The 26,685-nt window shown below is 41.4% G+C and overlaps 1 protein-coding gene across 2 annotated transcripts in view; it reads right to left on the reverse strand.

Annotated features, from left to right (window-relative positions):
• Window positions 1-20,338, reverse strand: part of asic1c (acid-sensing (proton-gated) ion channel 1c) — an 82,102-nt gene extending 61,764 nt beyond the window's left edge. For both annotated transcript variants that reach the window (XM_068604643.1, XM_068604633.1), the window contains exon 1: window positions 18,733-20,338. In XM_068604643.1, coding sequence (XP_068460744.1) covers window positions 18,733-19,287 — 555 coding nt within the window. In that variant the 5' untranslated portion in view covers window positions 19,288-20,338. The remainder of the gene's footprint in view (window positions 1-18,732) is intronic.
• Between the last annotated feature and the right edge of the window lie 6,347 nt (window positions 20,339-26,685).

The raw sequence follows: 26,685 nt of genomic DNA on the forward strand, positions 1-26,685 counted from the left end.
AACAATTGATTCTGAAATGTTGTGTTTATTTTGACATGACTTCATGACTGAGGATACGCAATTCCATTAAAAAGTCCTTAATAACTTTGATTAATAAGATATTAGACATTGACTAACTCAAATTTCATTATCTCTGAATAATGTGATAATTGAATTTGATTATTGTGAATCATCAACAGGACAGGGGTTCGTGCTGGAGCCTCTGACAGCAGCCTTGTCACCTCCAAGCGTACAGCTAATCTGCTGTATTCTCACTAAAGATAGTGAATTACACTAATCAGAAGCCAGCTGCAGATGAAAGCAACTTGCTTTGGGCGATGTCTGTTTGATTTGGGCAAATGTTAAGGCTGTTTAAATATCACATACAATTTGTATTCACCATTCGTCCAACTCTAAAAAAAAAAATAAAAAAAAGGAGGCAAAAAAATGGTGGGCAGAGAGGAGGAGAGCAGGGAATTTGCTTGCAACGTCTCGGGTGCTTGACGCTTTCTGAATCAATGAGATAAACATAAGGGCTCTGAATGTCAGAGTTTACATCTACAAGATTGAAGACTTAAATTTGGTCACTGGCGACTGCTCTTAGGGAAAATTCTATTTAAAAAGGTCAGCCTCAACCCTCCTCATACTGAATAACTAAATGTCGGGGTCCCTGTGTGGCTCTGGCCTTCTTTATCAAAAGCATGCTATCGACTTAAAGGCCTTTGCATTCGCCACTTTCTGGAAACCACAGAAAGCTGTTGTTTCACCACTACCATTTTAGAATGATGAAACAGACCTTTTGATTTGGAAAGTCGACTCGTTGATGAGACCGACGACCTCCATCAATGACTTCTTTAATTGGAACAACACATTTTTGGGGGATAAAAGTCAACAATCCATTTTCTGTTCACTCAATCCTGTAATTCAATCACACCTCAACAAAGCCGATTAGTTAAACACTTGGCACCCACTCTCACTTATTCATACAAATCGATGCCAATGTCCTTGCCGAGGTCTGATGATGGCACTAGGGCTTCATAAGGAAACCTGGCTTCCTTATGGATGGGTCTCTGGCTGGGACTAGATTTACAACAGAAGACCAGGTGGCAGTGCAGTAGGAGGCTCTTGGCAGGAGCTGGTTTAGTGAGACTGGAGGAGGGGGGCAATGTTACCCTGCTGGCTGAGGGAGCTGTTTCTCACCCCCTGGTGCAAGCCGAGCACCCTTCTGCCAGAACATGCCTGTGGCGTGTGGGACTTTCACCAAGTCTGGAAGGGAGACGCTGAACTTCAGAATTATGAAGCGACGCACTATGAATTTAGGAAATCAGAGCGTGACGTCTTACTCAAACTCTTTCAAGGAGAATTTTTCATAAAATGATATACCTCTGTTAATATCCCTGTGTAACACGGGTGGGCGGAAAAAAAGTATTCTTCGATGCAGCAAACTCAAGAATCTGACATTGAAAACTCAATTCTAAACATTATATTCGTCTAAAACTGAAACTGAAATACTAGCAGAGTTTTGGTGGTATGAAAACACTTTGGAACCGAGGTACAACATTCATCTCAATGTTTTTACGGACAGAGTTTCATGTATGTGTACACACATGGCCAATAAAGCTTTCATAACCACATATTAGCCCCCTGCATCTTAATCATCCAAACCCTACTGCATACAAGTCAAAGAGTCGACCCATACACAGGACTTCTAAACAGGTAGGTTTTCCAGAGGGAAAAGCCTCTGCATGTGACAGATGTTACACTACTGGCAGCAATTGTTTGGAGAGCACAATAAGAAGTACTCAGCATTTGGCATGGACAGCAATAACCACCATGTCTAAACAAAGCAGACAAAGAATAAAACGGAAAAACACGTCACATTGTTGGTGATACTCATCGAGTAGAAAATGCAGAGCAGAAACAGCGCAGAGTATCAAAGATGTGACTACAGTAAAGCATTTTACCGACTGCATTTAAACGTACGGTGCTGAAATGTACAGTGTACGTCTAGGATGAAGCCAAAACTCACATTCTCGTGCTATTATCACATGCCGTGTTCACAGGGATGTTTTGGTGCCCGGCCATGGCGCTGCCTTCATGTGCCCAACATGTCAGAGAATGGGAGCTCACATTCACACTAGAAAAGAACATGGCATTTCTCACATTGGCTCGGGTTTGCAGACGAGAGAGGAAATTGGGCCGGTAAATGAGGTTGGGTGTGGGCCGTGAGTGAAGGAGGTAGAAGGCATGAGTGAAATCCTCTTTAAAAGGACTGGAAGAGAGACAAACAAGTCTGTGACAAGCCTGAGTGAAGACGGACCTAAGCTGACAAATTAGGAGGAACAGCAGTCTAAGTGAGCACTGCCCTGCTGCTGATAAAAGTACAAAAAAACAAAAAATAACCAGAAAGGTCTCAAATGAGATGCATACCAATGAGTAACACTGCATAACAATCTGCATCTACGCACTGTCACCGCCTGCAACTCTTTTTGTTTTCTGCCATCTCTTTCCCAGCCAAAAGACAACCTCAGAAACGTATTTCGCTCCCATTTCCCAGCTAGTGGAGATTTCTTATTTCCTTTGAGAATTTATTCAGCAGTCAGACGTCTGTCCAGACCAATGTGAAGCCACCTTAACCCTTCCATGTGTGGTATATCCTGAAAAACCTGAGCACAATGGTTGTTCCCAAACTATATGTGGACAGATTCCCATAAATCCAGCTAATCTTTTCACATGTCCCATTTATATTGTTTGGCTGATTTCTTCTTCCTTCCTTTTTTTCATTTTTTTTTTCTACGGTTTTAATAATGCATGGGTAAAAGAGGGGAAGATGATCTAACAGATGAGCTCAACCCTTATGAAACTGTAATTGCAGCAACATCTACAATGACAACATGGCAATTGGATTGCCTGGAAACAGGAATTACTATGCCAATAAACATGCCTGTGTAGTTACATAATGTGGTGTCTCACATGCTGGAGTAAAGAAAATAAACTTGTGGTGAAATATCACTTGCCCACAGCTTCCAATCGGTTGTGCCAACTGAGGACAATTATCAGACCCATAATGAGTTCATTAAGATAATGAAAGAGCTAAGGCTGATTTTCTATTCTGCATCTTAAACCCTTGTATTAGGTTCTCCACTAGCAATTTAGATTAGCGAACCCAAACACAGACTCAAAAAATGCATTGAGCAGATAAGACATTGCTGCTGCAGAACACACAGAGGTTACAAAACACTTGCATCCTACATAACTTCAGCTGAGAGCTTAGAGGAACTGTATATTTGAGGACCAACGCTTACATTGATATTTGAGAGTTTTAAAAAGTCTTATTTTTAACATAACGATACATATCACTCACATATTTTCTTTTGAAGAATCGTGACAACAATGACTGAGGTTTAAATGATGACATTTTAGCTTTAAAAGACCAACTCAATTTAAATCAATTACTTAGTTATTTGGCTGAAGTTATGCTTGGAATTACACGATGTCACAAAACTCCACCAATAGGAAACGTCTCCTGTTTGAATTGTGTTGCTATCGCAGCTTGGTGATTGTTTGAAGAGAATCTGTTTATTTCAGATAAAGATATGCATACATGCATTAAAACGGGCCTCCATGTCTGTAAGCTAGAAGCACATTACACAATTTGGAGAATCAGTGTAATGCTTATCTGTCAATATCTAACGTGCTTTTCAGTCGAGTGCCCCAGTGCTTCAGAAGGAAGAAGTTAGTCAGAAGCATTGCAGCAATGCTCTTCAGCAGCTATATTAGGGGATTTGCCTTCAGTCTGGTCTTCAACCAATGAAACACATGATCAGCATCTAGCTCAGGATTCAGGTCATGTGATTGACTTGGCCTTGCAATCATTTCAAAATGTTTGGCGCTAGAAATCCCTCCGATTGCTTTGGCTGCAACTTTTGGGGTCTCTGTCCTGCAGCACTGTCCTGAAATCAAGAGCCTTTGTGTAAAAACACTTTTCACTTAATGTGAATGTGAGCCCCTTTAAATACCCCTGAATAAGCTGAAAGTCAGCACTTTTACCCCAGAGTTGTTTTTTCATTTCAAATCCAATATGCCAGGGTACAAGAAAACAACTGAAATGTGTCACCATCCCAATATTTTGGGCCCACATTGTACACAGGATGCTGCCGTGTAACCGCTAATTACATGACTAAGCTAGTGATCATGGCCACGGCGCGAGAAGAAGAAAAAAAGAGACCTGGTTGAGAAACAAGAGTCTTTGGTCATATCCATTGGCGTGAGTCACATTTTGTTCAATCGTTTGAAAATGTGACACACACACACACACACACACACACACACACACACACACACACACACACATTTACAATGAGCCTTATAGAGCGATTGTAAACAATGGTTTTGCTCTGGAACTGTAATTAAAGCATGTGAAAAACAGAATGGAAATGAATCATCGATCGTTTGTCTGCAGCAATTCCTATAAATCCATGGCAATGGTCGTTACTCATCCCCAGCTTGAGTCTCGCGAATGAGGTCGACGCCAGCGTCATTAGCCTCTGTGATATAAGCACCACCTCTCTGTGAGAAGTTTGAAACAGCACTCGGCGGCACAGCAGATAATAAAGCACGGACAAGGCTATCTGCTTTAATTTATATGCAGGCAGAGAGTGATCCGCCTCGGGCGTGTTCGGCCTGACTAAGCAGAGTGAGTGAGACATGCAGTTGTCTGCAGAGAGCCTTCCCACGACCCACCGAGGAGAAAACACATCTCTACACTGACGTATGGAGACTCTAATGTCTGTGCACGATCATCTTTTCACATCAACTCGACCTCACAGTCACCGTGCGACGAGTAAATAGCAAAACTAGGATTCTAAAGAAACCCCCGACAAACGCGGCGTTGTCAAGGGGCTACATCTGGGGAACATGGAGCCAAAAATCTGCCATTAGGGAGCGGCAAGTTCAGCTACAAAAGCTGCAGTTTCTTTATAACAATTACTGTCTTAGGTGTTCAGTGAAAAGTGTCTTCAAAAAGGAATGTTCCCCCGTGGCTCAAATGCATAGAGACACCTGATAGACTTCATCGGCAGATGTAAGAGAGGGAGGCAGAGACGGAGAGGAAGATGGAGATGAAACAAAGTCGGGATGAGGACAGAGTTAGAGAGAAGGCGAGATATACCCTTTGCTTTCCGGGATACATACATTATCTGCTGCATCTGGTTAACCATATTACATATCACTAGTTACTCTCATTTGAGTGTGGAGCTGTACCAAACAATTGCTTTTTTATGGATTAATTAAGCTAAATTGTATTTTTTCAAGTTGTCGAATATTCTGATTTTTAATTCCTACTATTTCAATATATTATTCAATCATCCTCTAGTAACAAACTGAAACATGTTACATGATCATATACCCTCAGTGTCAGATGCCTGATCCTGAAAATGACTGGAACTCAAATTCAAAAGGATTGCTGTGACAGATAGATTCATTGAATCACCGTTTTGAATTAATGAATTAATTCAACTGAAAAAAGGTTATGACATGGATGTATTTTATCGCTGGAGCATCAACAGTCTGTGGCGTTAAGGTCGCTCAGGGAGAACACTCACACTTGGATGTTTAAGTAAAAAGAAACAGGTGAATAACAATCACACATGACGCATGGTAATTATTACTTCTGCCTCGTGGGCGATGAGGAAATATTTAGAAACTCAATTTCAAGTGACTTCTAAACAAGTTCAATGTGTTGATCATCTTAACACATTGTGCCTATTTCAAAGTGAGAACCTGTATACTTTACAATTTTACTGCAAAAATGTGTTAACGTTATTTTCACCAAATTAACTGCAGAAGCTCGACCGTGCTGTATGAAATGGAGAGAGTCATGTTTCGTAGGGGTAATCAATTGTAGTTCGTAACCACTGCAGTGGTGGAGCCTGGTTCCTGGCCCATCAATGCATTCACATGCGGTGGTTAAGACTTTGTAATTAAATTGCCTGGCTATATTGTTGTGTTGGGCTAAAGTGTGAATCAGCAGCAGCAAAGGTTTACTAATCTGCGGATACAGCGGCAGGGAGCGGAGACAGGAAGGTACGAACTGTGCTGCGGAATAGAGACACTTTGAGATAAGCACAGTTACAGAAAATGCAAACTAGATGAGTCACCACTCCTCCTCGCACGTATCAGAACAACACTTTTCAGGTAAGGTCATTACAATTACAGATAACAATACAGTGCCAGAATCCAACGTTGTACAAAGTGTGAGATTGTGTTTCACTATCTCCTGCAGGTTTTGCAGTTCTGTCAATGTCCTCCCCATAACCCTTCCAGCTCACTTAGTGGGAGCTTCGGCCCTCATTTATTGTGCCATTGTTGAAACCACTGCAACTCTAAAGATATGGTGGTGATACAGACACTGTCTGATTACAGCGAGTGCAAGCTGAGGGAGCACACACACACAGACACACACACACCTACGGTGCATTTCTAGCTCCGCTCCACAATAACACAATGCCCACTTCTGACCGCCCTCCATTAAAATCCACAGGTGGCATGTCGGCTTCAAATCAAACCCATTAATGATTGTGAGGCGTTGTAATTTTGAATTGCGTCAAACTCTGAACTCAGCCAGAGTCACATTTGGATATCCATGACAACAGACAATTGAGCACTTCTGAAGGGCCGTGAGTGTGAATACACATTTGCAGCTTGAGCGTCCACACAGCGAAAGACCGACACCTGAAGCAACCTAAACAGGCAAACACACAGGGGTGAAGGCTTTACTGTACGTTCCACAAAAATGTGCTTCTGGCGAGAATCACGTCCCCAGTGAAACCATTACTTTATTTCCTCCAGTTCCACAGACCTAATGAGTCTCAGAGGAGAGCAGAGTTACAACAAACATCTCCCTGAAAACACAAAGGAAGACAGGAAAGACCGATTAATGTAACAGTTGTCAGACTGTGGATCAATCCCCAAACGAGTGTACACATGGAACCTTAAACAGCAACAGCCTGTGTTGTTGTTGTTCTACTAGCTGTGAGACATTTAAACGTAAGAGGGCCGTTGCTTATTAAAAAAGTTTAACTTTGAACAATTGAGCGGCAATATGTGATGTAGTTGTATTAGATTGATCAACCGAAAGACGTAAAAGAGTTTGTGTGAAGAATGAATGGCAGAAAACCAGCTGATTGGATGCTACATGACATTACAACATGAACATGAAAACGTCTGTTTTACAGCTAGGTATCGTCGTTTGTGTGTTTTCTGCCGTGTGGCTTAAGAGGACGTGCAGTGCAACAGAAATGTGCTCATCATCCTTGAGTTGGACCGAATGAGCTACATGGACTTACACAAACAGAAGTGCTACTTGTGGGCTTTTAGAAGCCAATCAGAGCTGAATGGGCTTAAAGAAACAGCGACTAAAACAGAGTGCTTCAGACAGAGGACAGCGGCGGCGTGTGAGTGGACATTAGAGCAAAGTAAAAATGTTTGAGTAGAAACCCAAAACCCCACAAAGTATTCCCCTGAAAATAAACATACTATGTTCCCTTTAAGTCTTTTCTCTTAAAATATTGAGGGAAAGAAATCTCATTGTGCTCATGCTCACGTATTGATTCTTTTGGAAGTGCCTCCTTCAGTATGTCCCAATATTCTCTCGTTCCATATATCGACCGGGTAGGCGGGGTAATGAGATGTCATTTTGGCGTCGATGTGCTCAGACGTTGTTGGCGACCCACTGCGGTGCAGCGTGCACCCGTAAATAGTTTGGAACAAACACTGAGGGAGAACAAATTATGGGATGTAGGGTTGAAGTTTGAATGTGCACCCCATGTTAACCGCCAGGAAGAGTGTGGTTGCACTTCAAGAGCTGGTTAGACGAGTCGGGTAATTGTGCCGAACGTGGAGTAATGCCATTTGTGAGAACAGCATAGGAGCATGCCTCGCTGACGACTGCCATGGCAACAGACTGGCCCAAGGTAGCGAGGGGCTGGATTTTGTTTCAGTAAAGCACTGAAACGAGAGAACTAATACATCACGCTGAGATCTATTTAACCTTCTAATGATAAAACAAAAGCAGGTGTTTAGGCGTAGATCTGAAGGTGTTAAATATTTAGTCGTTATCCACGTGAATGTGTTGGTACAGGATCGCTAATGGCACTTTAGTCATTGCAGAGCATGGGAAAGATGGATTTAAGTGTTTTATGTTCTCATCAGCGGTCCTAATTCTATTAACTATTTAAATTGCAGACGCTTAATAGCGTCATGCGTTGCAGTAGATACGACGGTTTATTTGATGGTGTGGAAGATCTGTTGTTTAACTGGTGTGCAATAAGATCATAGATGGGCCTCATATAGGGTGACACAATTAATTATGTTCCAATGAGTTTTCAAAGGGCAGTCCCTGTACTCCCTTGTCAATGCAGGGACCTTTCCTTTGGCTACATCCTTTGAATCTTTGAGGGAGTGAGATATAAAAAAAGAAGAAACAGCCGGTTAAATCGTGAGAACATGCTTCACACACCTTCAGCCATCAGCTTCTTAAATGTGGACGTTTGCTGGTTTTCTCAGTTTTCTTTGCCGTTAAAATTCATTGTTTCAATGTAATTATTAGATGAGTAAATAATTATATTTCTTAGGTTTAAGAGGAGAGCAACAGAAAGTAAACTTTAACATCACCACCATATTTATGCCGAGATGACGCTATCTTGAGTATTGATGAAGCAGCTACAATGTTAGCACAGCTTAGCATCTATCGATTCAAATGTTCAGAAAACAAAAAAAAATAAAATAAAATGTTGCGTTGAACAGATCTGGCAGGACATTAATTGAAACTTTTAAATACTGCATCATTATGTGATTGTTTCTGCATCTTTTTTTATCCATTTATTCCTATTAAATCACAGCAGATCTGTTTATTTGGTGGTCACTGGAGTGTACCAAACCAGCTGACATGTGGCTTGCTTCATAGCCAATACGGCTGACTGAAATTCAACTTGTGCGAACACAGAACATGAAAGTACTGCTGGACCACTGCTATCCTGAAATATCACATACATCTATAGCTGCTAAATATTCACCTCTAAAAACGCCTTGCATCAATTGTAACATTGTCAATGTACCAAATACACATTCAAAGGAGAGATTACACAGAGAAGGAGGAATGCTGGAGAGCTGCGTTGCTCTCGTCTCGTAGCAAAGGTGTGACGCAGTCTGGCCATTGACTGCAGGTTATCGCTTCATCTCCCTGCTCAGCATCAGTAAGCACAGTATGTTCTGCAACTGCAGACTATAACAGTGTGTAAAAATAAACTTTTCGTAAAGCCTATTTGTGATGGTATCTCTATTTCTAGCCGCAGCCCTGCAAGATTGAAAGTCCTTAAGTCCTATAGTGTCTGAGGGCCATTGACCCACGATGGATTTCTCTGTTTTTCTATAGTCGTAGTGTTTATTGGGATTTTCCTATCCTATATTTATGTTCTTAACTTTTGCAGTAGTTTGCCTGTGCTTTTATTTCCTCTTAATGTGTTTCATTGTAAGCAGCAAACACCAAGGGAAATTCGTTGGCAATGAACCGTATTTTGATTCTCAGCATATTTTAGCTGACGCAGTGAATCAGTATCGATAATGTTGTACAATATGTTGCACACAAGCTGTAAAACATTCAATAAAAGCTTCAAATACTACCAACCATTTTAAAACCCTTGTGTGAAGCCAAAGGATATTCTGGATTTAGCATTAACCACAAATTAAAGGATTTTGAAACGTAATTGTATTGGCCGTGGTGGTTAAAGCACAAATGAATGGGACAAAACATGACAGAGCACATTATGTACCCAGAGCAAACTAAGTGGGTTTAACAATGAAAAAAAAAGGAACCAGTGTTAAGCTCAGAGGCACAGCCCAATCTCTCAGATTATTTTCATTATGCATAGTAATTCAAGGCTGCAAGCGGTATCATATCAAAGCAAAAGCAGACAACAACTTTTATCAAGCATTTTGGGTAAAATATTCTCAAAATCTTTTTTTCGCTACGTGAAGAAATGCTGTCTGTTCCAACTACATATTTATTATTCCTACAGGAGCCGTGTGAGGGGAAGCATTTTGTTGCCCGTAAACAAACCAGAGCAGGGTTGCATCATGAACCGAGCCTGTACAATACAGAGGGACATATTGACAATTTGGCCTTCACCTAAGTAATCCAGTCTCGCCGAAGATTAATAAACACACCACGGCCCGTGAATGCAAATGAGCTCAGCACTGCAGCCCTGTTGATGATGGCGCGATGCAGGTCACAATCAAGGTAATGGCAGGTGAAATGATTTCTAGCACAATACTGTCTGTGTGATTAGTGGTTCCACGAGCTGTAGTGTAAGGGACGAAAGGAGCCGGCTGTTTCCAAGCTCTGGGCAAAAAAATTGGAAGGAATTAATAAACATTCTGAACATGTAGGAGGCAGAATCGATTTACTCCGAGATGTATTAATTTGTGCTTCCTCTTTGTGTTGTTGTACGTTAATGGAAAAAGCACTCATGCAAATAGACGGTGCAAAATGCTCACTGTGCCCAGGCAACACCAAAAAAATATAGAAGTGCTTGTTTTGCAAAAGCAACATCATCTTCAGTTTATCTGGTGTGCTAGACAAGCAAGTCATGAACACGAGTTAAGCTAGTTAACCTTTGCTTACAGCATAAATGGCTTGATTATGCTTTCCACAATGGAACACATGGGTCTAGAGTAATTTAATTAAGGGAAGTTACTTAACTTATTTCCAATAACTTGAATTTTGCACCGAGGAAAAATGAATAACAACATTAGTCTCAAGCAAATTAAGTGAGACAAGCGCTCTTTTTTCATTTGCAAATATTAGTTAGGCGACTCACCAACACACACTTCTCATTTCAAACTGCAGAACTGACAACGTGATTAACCTTACATGAGCTCCTGGTACTTGAGAAACACATTTCACTTAAATTTAAGGAGTATTACATTTTAGAATGATCTCTCCGTGCTTAAAAAGTCCTCCGTTTTCATTGACTTAGTGTGCAATCGCACTACCTTTAATATATGCATTGTGCTTGTCTGAACACAGTTAGGCAGAGCAAAAGGAACATTATGTCATGAATGCAGCACAATACTTCTTGTAATTGATGTTTTATGTTGTTATCAAGTAAATACCATCACATAGACAGTGAGACTGCTGCTATCGCATTCATTATTCATTATCCCAGCGGTAATTAGCCAATACTAACTTATACCGCCCACCTTTATTTCAGACCAAGGTCTGAAGCAAGTATCTCCAAAGTAAAACCAACAGAGTACTTGAACGCCGAAGGCCATGGCTGTACATATTTGAATTATTTTTGTTCTGAGGATCACAGAATAATAACCTTGTTTTCTCTCCATGATTCATCTTTTCACAAAGACAAGAAAATGTGCACTATGTAGTGCTCATCCCCAGACATAAGACACCCTGTCCTGTCCTTTTTGAGCGACTATGAAATAACCTTTGTTGAGGACAGTATCGGTGCCGTGAAGAACATTTAAGGGAGATCACGTCCTACTTGTTATTTGGTTGCAGCAGCCGTAGGCTGCACGATTTTAATGTTGTTATCTGCTGTCAAATGCGAGCGGTGACGTACAGTAAGGCAATCTTGGGCAGAGATTAGGCTCAATCGAGACAACCCCCGACTGGAATGCAGAGGAGAGTCTGAAGTCGGATATGATAAGAACTGCAGCCAAGTTGGACCTTTCCTGAGATGACACTGAAAGTAAAATATTTGTCATACTGCGGAAATGTTACTACTGATGTTGGGTAGGTTATTACACGAGCACCTTGCTTACATGAACTTAATCATCAAATAGCTTTTAAGTCTCTGATGGAATAATTCTTTAAAGATACGATGTGCTGTTCCAATTATATACACCTGGTGAATTAGCTCGTAAGGTCAAGATCACATGACAATAATGAATTGATTCAAACAAAACAAACCATAAAAGAAGTCAGTGCTGTAGTGTTGCCTCGGTAGATGTAGTTGTGCCTGTGCACGATTAGCCTACTGCTGGTGTTTAACTTGTTTTACTCCTAAATGAAGCTTGCTGGTTGAGGGAACAACAGCGTGGGAAGCAACTTCTGTTCCTTGTGTTCATCCTAAAGACTGTGCATCTCCCCAGAGCGGTAAGCTACTGTACCTGGATGGAGGCATTGCCTCGTTGGGAACCTCACGTTAGCAATTAATGCTCAACATGAAAGACTGCAACATGACTGGCTGCAGCTTTGCTCTGTGAGACGGACAACGATTTGATTCTCCAGCGATTTTCAAGTAAGCAGTAAATCTCTCTAAGGCAGAGGAGAGTGTACGTTGAATACTTTAGTAATACAATTCAGAAGAAGTCTCTATCAAGTTACGCCACTAAACTCCAAATTAACCGCTTTGAATGCAAAGATGTTTTTTTCCCACTTTACAGCTTGCTTTTTGCCATTGAACATTTATTTTTAGATCTGGTTTGATACTGAAAACCATGGCCGAGACAAATAGTCCCATATCTCTTCTGTAACCACTCTTCTCCATCTTATACATGCTGTTGTTTACTACACAGTCTCTCCCTCCTTCCCTCTCTCTCCATCCCCCTCTCTCCCTCCCTCTACACTGTTACACGAAAGGTTGCAAAAATTAGCAGGTGCAAAAGCATCTTAATATTTCCTGAGGGGGCTTTGGAGGACCTTCACAATATGCCACAAAAACCTTTCAGCACCCTTGGTCAATGGACAGCAAATTGAGTGTCTTCCTTATCAGAAAACAGAAAATACCTTCATTTTTCATTCAGTTGTATTTCTGCACAGTTGCAGATAAATATCCAGCCAAACTCACTTTATTAGCGTTATACTACTTGCAGAATTAGATTCCAGTGGTGACTCAGTTGCAATGTGTGGGAGCCAAACATTTCCAATAGCTCTGGAGAATTGTGAAGTCCAAAAGTCCAAATGTTGTAAAAAAATTTTTTTTTAAAAGTTAGATGTAATCATTTCCAATCTAACAGCAACATAACATGTCACGAAATATGACGAATCTCCATAGAATCCTCTTGTGTAAAAACAAAAAGACGAAGCTATATGGTAACAATTTGCCACGCATCGAAATATTCTCCCCCTATGTTACCACGGCAACCTTAAATTAGCACTGGTAATAGTATGCAACGCAATATGAAATACAGCCAGTATGTCAAACGCAACCCAGTGTACGGTTGAAAACGTTTTTAGTGCACTGTATGATAATGGGCTTTTTTACCAGCCATAAAAAAATAGAGAAAATGACACTTTTCATATAATAAATGCACGACACCGTGGCACTGTTTGTTGTTTATATTTACAAGTTATCTTCATTTCCAGACATGCTCTCCTGTGTTCCCGTCTCAATCTGCTTCTAAGTTTACAGAGTACACAGTTCAAGACTCGTCACCAAAGTCGTGAAACAATATTCAGTGGAGCGTCTTGTTTTCTTCCCGTTCTCACGCTCTCCAATGTCGCCTCCCTCGACTGCGTTGCACATAAAGTTTCGACTGCTCTTGCAAAACAGCAGTTAGTAGAGCGAGATGTATTCTTCTTTTCTTTTACTAAAACCCAGCAGCTTAATGACGCAGGTTTTTTTCTTGTTTTTTTTTTCTCGTTCCCACCAGATGAATTCTGAGACTTCGGCAACTTGACGACAGCGGGTTCACGCAGCGGATCTGCTGTCTTGCTGCTGCAAATGTCGCTTCGTGGGATGTAGCTTTGTGTAGTGTTGTTACATGCTCTCGCTGTGTATCCGTGTGTGTGTACATGGGGCTTCATGTGGCGGTGTCAGCTGCCATGTTGCCGACTACCTGCAGGCCTCTGTGTGTTCTGCCTACTGCATGTCTGTGAGCACTAGGACACCAGGATGGAAACAAAAGTTTGAGCGTGTGCGTCGATTAGCGCCTGCTGATGTCTATACAACAATGCACAGACCTTCCTGATCGCCGGCCACACATATGATGACCCAACCGCTTATTATCAACGACTGACTCTGCAGTTTAAAGCAGAGGTTAGCCAAAAAAAGCTGTGATAAACAGTCTGTGTACAACCTACTCAGCATCTAACAGCAGACGGACAAAAGGTAGCGACTCGCTAGTGAACACTGTTGCGCATGAAGCAGCTTGAGAACCAGATATATTTCTCCACCGACGACTTATGGAGACCAAAACAGAGCAAACGGGAGAATGAATGTCAGACTAACATGCACGAGATGGCTAGAAACAAGACTCCAAATGATGCTAACGTTGCTCCTTTGTTTTACATTTGATGCTCTGAGCTCAAGTAAAACATGTATATATAAATGGACTAATGGTGATTTAATGATGGCTCTTACTAATAAGAGCCATCATTACTAATGCTATTAGTAACAAAAGTCAATGTCTACAGGATGATGTTTCTAAACTGACACAATATTAATAGGAACTCTAAATGTGGTAATCAAAGAGTTGAGACAAATATGTATTTTACAGGTTTTTGGGTCGTTGTTTTTTTATTTACAGTTAATCATAATAATTATTAACACAATCTGCATCACCATCTGCTGAACTGTGATATTTTGCTCTGCCAACTCAGCTGCTGTAGAGTGTTGTCAACAAAAGAAGCGCTTTGCAAACAATGAAATTATAAAATTGTGTTTGTTTTTTTTAAATGTCTCTCTTCATTGAACTCTATTTGTGCAAATCAGCCGACGTATACACACACCACCACCAAAGTAGCTGCGACAAGACAACAATATCTGGGCTGTGGAGACACATCCGCAGCTTCCAAATGTTGAGGTCCTCTGCCCGAAAAGCCCGAAGATCCAACGTGTAGATCCACAAGTCACATTGTGTCAGTCAGCCTCGTCTCAACTGGAGCCATGTTTCATCCCCTTGGCACCTGCTGTCATCTGGGTGATAAGGTGAAAGACAACTCGCGTCTTAAAGACTGAGCCCTCAGCGAAGTGTGATGATAAATAGTGATTTTACACACTCTGTAAGAAATGGACAGAAATGTAGCCAAGAGGGACTTGTCATGACCCGTCAAGGCTTAAGAATGTTGCGCGACATCCACACGATCAGATTATGATAATCAACCTCTTGTTCGGTAGCTGCAGTCTATCATCTACTGAAGGGACATTTGCATACAGTGTGAGTCATCGGCGACTCTTGCCGTCTCTCAGAGCCACAGCAAGTCAATAAATACATATTGATAAAGGTCATCTTCTTGACAAGAACACAGCATTTAAGACCACGTAGCATTTTTTAAATGTAAATCTGTATAATCCCCAGTAAATTCAATTGAAGTATATAGGCGGGTTACTGTTGATATGGTGGAAAAAAGGGCCAAAATTGAAATCTAGTTAAGCCTACTCTGATCTTTCAATAGGAAACGCCTTAGTGGTTGTAGAGGACCGTTATTATAGGGATGGAAAGCAGCTTTTGGGAGATTTCAGGATAAGACTGGAAGGTACATTTTTTTTTATATCTCACAAAAGAGATTGTTTTAAATGTCTTTTCGAAGATTAAAGTCACTCTGAAATAAATTAAAGCTAAATCTGGGGTTTAGAGAAAAACTTGACCTGGGAAAACCTGATTTTAAATATTGACACAGTTTGCTCTGACCTAAGAATGGATAGATCACTTCTTTGATATCTTTCATGTTCAAGTGGGTATTTTGATTAAAATAATCTTAAATTCAGACATGGTCTGCAAGAAAAAAATCTAAATGTTTCATGACGTTGACAACATGTGTACAATAAACTCATTTGGAGGAATTAAGGTTGTTAATTGGAAACTGAAATAGAGATCCTCCCCTTTGCCCCGCCCACCCATTAAAATGCAAAACCCATTTGAATGCCTTGTTTCCCAAATGCATCATAACTCAGACTTAATGGAATTCTCCCTTCATTTATTCAAGGTCAAAGCTCATCACTTCCACAGTCCTTTGAATTGTAAATCTTCTTCTAACATGTCTGTGGGGGAATTTGAATAATTGAAAAATGTCCTGTAGTCGTCGTCCATCGGTATACCGTCAGTGAATACTGAGTCTGTGTTCAGTAAAAGAAAACACTATGAACACAAATCGGAAGATAAAACCAACAAAATCCAACCCGGTATTTTAGAACCATTTGGTTGTTTTTTTTCTGCTGAACATTTCTAATAAGCTGGAGCTGAGATGGAGTTGTTCTCCTCCCCCACTGAAGCAGGTTATGAACTCAGTTACTCTATTAGTGAGCAAGCCTCAGTGTTCGCAGTAGTTATGTGAAATAATTAGCAGATACCGCACCGAATACTCAGCTCGATGGGTGATGGCATACTGGTACTCATCCAAGTCCTGACAAACACATTCCTGCCTATTGAGAGCACATTGCTGTGTGGCTCCATGCAACCAGCACACACCACAGCGATGGATAAGGATCAACGAGGCTGTTCCAACCTCATGCCAGGTGAAAGTTCACAGTTTGTTGGACCAACAAATTTGCCAAACAAAAGCATGTGAACGCGCCGCAAATCCAAATTCATTCGGTGTTTTGTTTTTTGTACCATGTGACGCTGGATGCATTTTTTTAAATGAAGCAATACTGGCAATTAGCTTCCCGTGAATGATTTGTTCCTCCAAACACTCTTGAGTGCTGCTTGGAAACAAACATGTAAACGGAGACTTTCCAAATTAAACAGTATGCGTGATACAAATTGAAAAAAAAATAATAATAAGATGTTAGAAAAAGAAAAAAAAGAATATTAAATTAGTACGACATTTGCTCACACAGCAGACAAGAGGTTTGATCAAGTCTAAAGATTATATTCAGTCTCTTAAAAACTAGCCATCTGTGGTGATTTCTTTCAGGGTTGATGAAAGATGTACAGCGTAGATTGGAAATCGTATTTTTGAGAGTGGATAGACTCAATTGAGAGATAAGTAAGTTAGGTGTGACTCCGTGCATCTGCACTTTCAGATATGGGATATAGGACACAGACGCAGTGAGAATAATAAAACGCCTTAAAATAAGCGTGGGAAGGGAAACAAACAAGTGATATTGCAGCGCTGCCTATCCCTGGGCTGCCTCTTTATTATTCTTTTTGGCCAATGTATTTTTGTTTGAATAAAATAATGGGCGATCCAGACTGAGCCAAGGAGACCTTTGCTTTTGGTCTCTATTTCAAATAGATAAAACTCAAACTTGTATTCCTGCATTTCATTGGAGTAAGAGTGGAGATCACACACTGCATGACAGGAAGATTATTTGGTATAAGAACAGCTAAAAACAGTGACGTATGTAATCACTTTCCCATTTGATATATTGCATGATGCTGAGGATATGTGCTTATAAGGTTATTCTTTCCATTAAAAGCCTGCTCTTACTCCCTGTGTAAGTGTCACTTTTTGTTATACGACAGCCACATCACAGTGTACATTACAATGCAGCTGCAGTATGTGTGGGTGAGCTCAGATCTTTATAAGGATGTATGATCTGATCTCACGAAGATGCAGATCTCTGCTTTAACTAACACAGCCCATTACTTAAAAACTACTGTGGGGGCAATCTTTGTTAACTGCATACAGTTTTAAATGGCTTTTTAATTTAATACTCCATAATTGAGTAGGTATGCATTGTCAGCTATACCATCAGATAACACACTTTATTTGTAGTTCATATTCTATTGTACATTCAATTATAAACGTAATGTGTTCCTATTTCTTGCAGTGTGTTTATTGTCTGATGGTATGCACCACCCGCAATGATAAATTCCTTGTGCGTGAAACATACCTGACAATAACTGACTCAACAAACCGTTGACAGCGTCGTGGACTTCATTCATACTAAACGGTGAATGGAGAGCTACGCTCGATTGGCTACAAAGCTCGATGGAGTGTTGATGAAGGAATCAAAAGTGTGAAAACACGGCACCTTTTCTGAATGATCTCCAAAATATTCTTTGGTGGGAGAAGAATCGGTTTTATTTAGACATTTGAAACGCACAACAAAAAAATTGTTTCCTCCGACGACTGAGAAATAACTTCTGTGAAGCTGATCATTTGGAGCGGCACTAATGAATATTTGAAATGAGCAGAATAAACGAGGTGGGGGATAAATAATGAGAACAGACATCAGGGTGACTCCAACTTCATAGCAAAGCAATAACCAGTGAACGACTTTCGATTTGTTATTAAAGCATCTGTCAGAATTTCAAAAACGCGTGTGTGCATGCTTAAACCATCAATTTGGCCTTAATACAAGCACTCATGTAATCAGTGTCGCCTATCGAAATATTGAGATACACAACACTTAACAAATCTCTTCTTGGAAGCCAAGATGTCTCAAGAAATCACGCAGCGAGCCAGTAACGGACTTAAGAGAAATCTTTGCAGCATTTCCCCCTAATACCTGATCCTTATCACAAGTTTAACACACAATTTGCTCTCTTAGCACAGCCCACAGACAGCCCACAATGCAACACCAACAACAACAGCTCCTATAAGTAGTGACAACCCTTGACAAATAACAACCACAACATTACCACGGGACTATTTGAGAGGACCAGATGCATTAAAGCCAGGGCATGTGTTTCAAATAAATTGCTCCGGCAACAATAAAACTCGGTCTAATCTCGTCTGACCATATAAGAAAGGGACAGGCTGTCAGGTCTGGCAGGAAAATACAGCACGCTGTGCAGAACTGCAACATGTTAAAGATAACAGAGTGGGACCGCTTGAGTACTTACTGTGGAGAAGTTCACCGAGAAGCAATCCTCTCCTCGAAAGGTGCACTGCAGCAGCATCTCGCCGATGTCATGACCCGTGCGGTTGTAGAAATCAGTCATGTTGAACAGTTTTGGCTTGAAGTTCTGGAAGTTTGCCTTATCCTTTAGGGCGGCCAGAACCTCGGGCTCAGCCAAGTGTGGGTTGGCTATTTGGTAGTTGTTGTTCAGGAGGGCCAGGAGCTCTCCCACGTGATACAGGTCATTCTTGGTGATTTTGGAGAAGCGGAACTCATTGAGGTTACAGAAGGTAACGGCCGGGAAGGTGAGGTTGGTCGCCGCCACCTCGTCCAGCTTGGTGACGTGGGGGTACTCCAGGTAATACGACACTCGATCCATGCAGACCAGCATCAGCAAGCTGAGCGAACCGAGGAAGGAGAGACTCCAAAGAAACCGGCGGAATGTCATGTGCCCATAGGCGAATATGTGACTCATGCCATGTAGGGTGGATATGTTAGCGAACGCTTGCAGGTTGGAGGGCCTGGTGCTTTCAATGCTTTCCTCTGAGCTCCCTTTCATGGCTGTAGAGTGATGCTCAACACTGTCCGCCCAAAAACTTCAGGTGAAAGAGACTTTGCTTAGCAACAGCAAAATCCAACCAGCAGTACTTGGTTTGGCACGCTGCTTCTGTATTCCCTCAAGAAGTGGTAATTGCCCCAATGAATAGACAACTTAAAAAGGTTGTCAGTCTCTGTAACAGTTTTCTTTTCATCACAATTCACCTTCCAGTGGTTGTCAGCTGTTCCAGTAGTCCCAGGTCCCCCCCACCCCCCGCTCTCTTCCTGGCTGCTATTTTATTATCTCCAAAACTGTTTTCTCTCTCTCACTCCCCGCCCGGCACCTTTGTAGCGGCACCAAACACAATGACAGCACCAGAAACACCCACTTCTACCAAAACGCAATGCCTCCTGATGCCGGAGCGGTGTGAAAAGGGACGAGAACACAAAGGAAAGGGGAAAAGAGAAGAACGGAGAAAATAGAAGGAGACATAGAGGATAAGAGGCGAGAGATGAGATGGGGGGTAAAGGGGGGCAGGGGACGAGGGGGGGGGAGACGGGTGAAGAGGGGGGGCTGCAATGAAAAGGGCTAGCGTTTGGAGAGAGGTGCTAAGCCTCAGCAGTCAATGGGACCCTTCCTCCTCTAACCGGAGAGAATGCCTCTACATCGCTGTGATAATGGGATGCAATGGTTTTGTGAATGGAAGTAATAAAGAGAGAAATGGCTCACTGGTCCCCTCGCCGCCACCTTCCTCTTTCTCACGTGTCTTTTTTTAGCTCCTCTTTTCTGCCCCGAAAAAAATCAAAAGCGAGGGGGGGTCAGAGACCTGCGACCAGCACGCCAATGTGCTTGACAAACCGGCGTTCACGGCTCCCGCGGGTTCCACTTCCTTATTTGCAAAGATCCTCAGTTAACAGGGAAAACCACCTCTTGATGCTTTATGGCCAACCCCCCCACACACACACCAGCATTACCACTAAAGACGCTTCGAGACCTCCAGCTTTAGTCCTGCTAACATACAGATTTATATTCTGCCGTGTGGAGCCTTTCACTCTCTTTTTCGCTTCCTCTCTCTCTTTCTCTCTCCCACCACTCCCCCATTTCTTGCTCTCTCTCTCTCTCTTCCTCTCTCTCTCCCTCCCTCTCTCTCTTTCAGTCTTCCTCTCTCTCCCTCATCCTCTTTAGTAGTCAGGATCCATCCCACTGCTGAATGGCTGCTTTGCCTGTGTGTCTGTGCTCACAGGGGAAGTCTCTCAATGTGGACAGCACCTTCGCTGTGTTATTATTCTCTAATCTGCCTGAAGCATGCTCGCCCGCATGCAACAATGCTACAGGTTGCACGTTTATTGCATTGATATGCATGTAATGGGGTTGCAGAAATGTCCTTTTTAGAACAATGCAAACAAGTACAACAGGCAAATGTATGACCTGAGACCTGCTGGTTAAACGTTTTCATCATCATATTTAATTTAACATTTTTTTAAAGATCCTTATTGTAATGTCTTCTCCTGAGCCAGCATGGGTTAAATATTTCCATTTTCTTTGTAGTTCCAAGCAGATGGACTAATGCCAGAAGCGTTTCAGAGTCAGGCGACAGCGGTCCAGCGACGTGGTTCGGTCTGTGTGTGACGACATGAAGCGTTTCAGGCTTGACCGGTAACGGAGTTTGGTGATTTCACTTTGGTTCATATTTATTTCACCGCACCGTTTTGAGGAACCATTTCCTTTCTCCGAGGAACTAAACGAGATTATCACTCACTGGCCACCCGGGGATGCGTCATTATCATAACAATAGGTGAACTGCCGAGGATATGACCACAGCCCTCGGGGATTAAATCAATATTCTGCCCTGGTCGCCACGCACAGTGACCATAGCAACCGTCACCCACGACACTATCCAGGTATGCGATTCAGATAAATCTGCGGAAAAAAACATTGCATCTGTAAACTTTTTGAGAAATGCAATGTCAACCCTATGTTTCCAATTGCAATTTTTTTTTTTTTAAAAAGGAAAAATGCTCCAGAAGGAAATGCGCCATGATGCCTGAAGTGATGCACTATAGTGGTCTTTTCACATGACAGGGAATGCTAAGACTTAGAGTCCGTCTTCCAAAACAATGTCTGGCATATTACAATTTCAAAACTACAAGACGGAAAACCTTGTTTGCTGCCTCCCGCCCCTCAAAAACAGCATAACTGAGAAATTCCAAACTGAGCACCTTTTATTTATTCATAACATCATGACATGAATACATCTGATACTAGTTCATGTCAAAATGTCATCGACTTTATCAAGATGTTTGAATTCACAAGTGGTTGATGCTTGACAAAAGGTTATAATTCCCTCTATACGACCCAACTGGCACTACTTTGTATTCACAGTCATGACCGATAACGATTAATGTGCTGAAAAGCAGTGATGGATGATGCCGTGTCCATTTAACATATGAGACCCTGATTGAGTTTTAATACGTCCTCGTTTTCAAGCGGAGCCAAGTCAAGGTTGACAAACAATGACGGACTTAAAATACTGACTTGCTGCCTGAGACAGAGATCCAGTAAGGAATTGGCTGAATGGTATTTTACAGATATATGACACCGAGCTCCACAATGAGAGTCATAACACGCTCGTATAATAGTGAGTAATGTACTGTACACTGTAGTGTTTGCTGAAAAGACCTCAAACAGGAAGCAGACTAACAGCAGTGACCGTGTCTAAGGGACCACCTGGACCGATCTGTGGAGCCTGGATGGTGTGCAGTGGGTTGACGGTGACCTCACCTATTGTGTCCATGATGTTAACGTCCTGTCAGAGAGACACTCCCCTGTTATAAAACCCTGAGGTGAAACCATGTGACTAAAGTGATATCACATACATGGTTTCATAGCATCTGAACAATCTCAACAAAAAAAGTCACTAACTTGACTTGTGTGAAACAAACATATTTAATAAATAAATATGAATTATCAGAGTGCTGATTGTTGTCATCGTTGTTGCATAAATCTCCATTCGACATTGCATTTCTACATTCAGGGATTGAAATGCAAATACTCCTCACGGCAGGCTGTTTTTATTTATTTTCCTCTTAACATTTGGGTAATGTTGTCCTGTGTACAGATTAGCAAACCTTAATCCCAAATTCAGACTAGCAGGCATGCCTGTTGTTGCAGATTACAGGATGAAAGTGGTGGACTTTTCAACAGTAATTGGCTTTCAAGTGGATGGTAGACAGCACAGCATAATGCAGTGAATATTAATAAGTAGGGGAAATATTTATGGCGCCGCCAAGCACCACGCTCTCTTTTTTGCCTTTGAATTTGACTTTAAACTATCAACTAATGTTCTGAAAAATTCCAGACCAAAAAACACCTTTGGCTCAGAGAGGCTAGTCTGTTCCGCCACAACTGACGCAATGTCAAAACCGAATGTCAACGAGCCCAAGTATGTTGATGAAAGCCACTAAATATTGTCCCAATGCAATGCCATTCATGGACTCGTTGACCCAAATGCAGCCGGGACAAGAGGGAGGAGTAAATCCCAGGAAGGTCTCATGTGTGCTGACCTGAAGTTGAGTGTCCAGAGAGTTTTTCTCGAGCAGAAAAGAGATAGCATGGCGCTGGGGGACTAAAAAGTTTAAAGATTTCAACTGGAAGTGCTCGGAGTGGTCGCACACAAAAAAAAAAAAGCACTGGATGCAGCGCTTTTTCCCTTCGGGGGCTGCATAAGGTCACTCCTCGTTGGGCCAAAAAGAAAGACACTATATGGACACTGCTAATACAGCTCAAAATACAATGTGACCCTTAACTATAATCTATGTGCATCCTCTGTCATATGTATATGATCATATTTTGTGTAATTTGTGTAATTTCAATTACAGTTTCATGTTTAGCTTTGGTCAGATATCCAAGAAATGTGTCATCTATAAATCCAAAACAGCTTTATGTGGGATAATACACTTTATAAATGTTTAGCACTGCCAGAAATGATCAAATGGAATCAAAGAGCTACTGCATGAAGGGCTAACTGAGCCAGGATGTATAAATGTTTGAAAATTGACCAAATTCTGAACAGGGTTAACGTGCTTTAGGTCGGTCTATTGTTTGAGCACATTGTTAGTGAGTATAGTGTTAGTGAGCATAGTGTTAGTGAGCATAGTGTTAGTGAGCATAGTGTGCTGCAATGTACAAAAGTTGAACCAGATTTGACGAGTAAAGATGTTGATTAAGTAAAAAACAATACAGCAGCAGCAGCGCTATCACTCTCGCTATGAGGATCTTAATGATGTTGGATATCAAATGGTGTGTCGTTGTAATTGCTACAGTTCAGCGGAAAATCCTAAAACAAGCAAACCTCCCTGATACGACATAAAGCTAAAAGGATCAATTTCAGTAAGTCGCTTCTTTGTGATGCCCGAGTTATGCAGCTTTGGCAAGCAGCCTGGAGGACAGATCACCCTGTTAGGAAGTGAACCCTGCAGTAAAGCCGTCGACATTTAAGAGCACATACATCAGGAAGTTAAAGAAGGAGCAGCTGAGATGCAACACTGCAGCAGCAGAGCAGTGCCAGCACAGAGGAGCGAAAGCATTACCTGAACTACAACTTAGACCAACGCGTCATCCCTTATAACTATCCCAGCCTCCACAGTAGTTTAGATGTGTATAGCACATGTTATACATCTATTTTCTTTGCAATGGTAGACTCGTTGCATTGGGAAAATAACGTTCCTGACCTCTATTGCCTCTGTAACTCTATCACAGACATTTCATTTATTACTCAGATAAACTAAATGTCCTTTTAGGATTCTAATTGCTCGTCCAACTGGGGGCAAAATTATAAAGCGCTAATATTTGCTTTAGTTTTGCGTGGATATGCTCACAGAAACACAAACTGGTCTATTTGTATAAAAGATTGTGAAACAACATGTGCATTTGGCAACTGCAGAGTAATCACTGCAGGTATCCAGCTACGCTTTGTTCTATTAAGCCACAAACCCCGCAGACAAAAAAGACCCTGGTCGTAAACCTTTAGCAATATGTTGTGATTAACAGAACAGCCGACACTTTTCTTTTTCTGCGACTGTCAGACTAAACGCGGTAGCAGATGTGCACACACACACTCATTCACCTTCCCGCCCCACCCGCCTCGTCTTCTCTTCACAGATGAACGAACAAACCGCAGATATCTGCCAGACAAAAGAGAAAAAGACGGCCTTCGCAATACAGTCAACCAATGGCTGCTATTCAATGTGTGTGGCAGCTGCTGCGAATGACCTTGCGTAAATGCGGCCTGAGATAAGAGCCTATTCGTATGTAATCTACTGCTCGATATCTGCTGGAGAAGAAACAGTACAAGACCCTGGGTACGAGAATGGCAATGTACTATGAAGCAATTTGGCAGAAATGCATGCTCAAATTGGAACGCTAATGTGTCATTCACCGACCCAAATGTTCCAAGTTCTTCTTGGAATATCTGCTTTCATTTATTTATTTTTTTGGTGTGATTTACTTTACTTTGTGAATCTAGAACACCAGAGGGTCAGTGAAGTGTTACAGCGAAAAGCCTTTCATGTCGAAGACAAAAAATATGGATGGGTCTCTCTACTCGATTCAAAATGTCACATTGCTCATACTGAATGCACATTATTGTTGAAACCACAGCGGCCTTAGATGTTTGCCGTTTTGTGAGCAGAGTTGTTTGTGTGTACTACTACTTCACAGATATAAATGTGTCTCTCCACATTTTGTGAAAATTAAAGTAAACAACTGGGACTTGCTACAGGTTTTCAGTAATGATTCCAGAGCTATTTAAAACCCAAAAGGTGTCCATGATGAAGCTTAAAACTCTCTAAACAGTACTGTTAATTTACTTCACACTCTATACGACCTAAACCGCCTACTTGACAGAGAGTGAGTTTGGAGCAGCTTTCTTATTCCCTACTTATCTGAGATTATTCATGGATGCATGTCAAAGCCTCAGGAGCTTGACTAAAGCCAGTGTGACTGTCCCAAGCTCCACTATGATAGTAAAGAAGGAGCATGATGAAGCGTTTTACCATTAAGAGAGATGTGTTTGAATGATAAAAGATATTATTCGTGTTCCTTTAAGTGCCTCGAGTCTCATCAATCACAAAGATAAAACGTCTGTGATACGGAAGCGAGATCATATAGTATCAAAACACACACACATCAGACAAGATATGTATTTATGAATTGTGTTATTGGCTCATACTTAAACTGGTATGTCAGTATTATAAAACATATACTTCTTAAATCTTACAAATACAATAACATTGGGGGATATGGGAAATAAAATGCTTTAAGGCAAATTAATTATTTGTGTTCAAAGTCAGAGGATGTTGACAGGTTTTTCAATTAAATCGAGATATAATTAGTCCTCACATACACTATTATTGCTTCAAATATGCTGTACTGGGACACTGAGGGACAACTTTTCATCCTGAATTACACAACAAAGATCTGATAATAAAAAAAAGAAACCGCATGCCTGGAGCACGTACCCAATTATCAGCATGAACATCTGAAATTTGTCTGAAAGATGTCCTGCACAGAAAGGTGTCCAGGAATACACAACGTGTAGGGATGTAAACACCATTACTAAACAAACAAATAACCCCATCATAACAATGAGACATCCCAGTAGCACCAACGAAAGCCCGTCCACTAGGGGGCTCTGTCCAAGGCCTGCAACCACCACTGTGCAAGTATTGAAGCAAAGACATTGATTATTGCATATTCAATACTGTATCAGATTAATTTTATTCTCCAATCTGACAGTGATGAGATAATAGATTTAGAATATGCAGTAATTATAATTTGTCAAAGGAAACTAAAAGACAATCAGGAGCACAAGGCTGAATAGTCTTGACAATTAGTTCCAATTAGCAGTTTGTTTAGACACAGAATAGTTAATGTAGCAAGTAAATACAGTCTAACTTAACACAGCACTCCTCCACTATATTAGAAAGCAATAAGAAGAGACATTAATAGTGCAAATTCCCAAACGTTTGCCACAAACGTTATCAGGCAAAGATTAACCTGGGGAACAAGCGCCTGCTTTAATCCAGCCTTGCTCATAATACCGTACATTTTATTTAATACGCATCGCCTCAGTGTACATTAGTTTATTTAGGATTAGGAAACAGAGCAGGTCTACATGTGCATGGAGAGTGAGCTTAAATGTTACTATAAAATACAGTTTAAACAAATGTCCTGTCAGTAGTATGCCATCCGAATATACCCCCGTTAGCTGCTAGCTGCGTGGAAGATTGCAACGGATTACAGTGGAATATATAACAGGTAAACGACTCGAGTTGACAGATCTCACGCAGCTTTCAAACTGGTGCAAGTTTGCCACCTAGTGGACGCGAGTTGCATGTGCAACGAAAAACTCAGCCTCCA

The sequence above is a fragment of the Clinocottus analis genome, unplaced genomic scaffold, assembly GCF_023055335.1.
Source record: "Clinocottus analis isolate CAN_PGR_092001 unplaced genomic scaffold, fCliAna1.0.p SCAF_11, whole genome shotgun sequence".
In the NCBI taxonomy this organism is placed as follows: Eukaryota; Metazoa; Chordata; class Actinopteri; order Perciformes; family Cottidae; genus Clinocottus; species Clinocottus analis.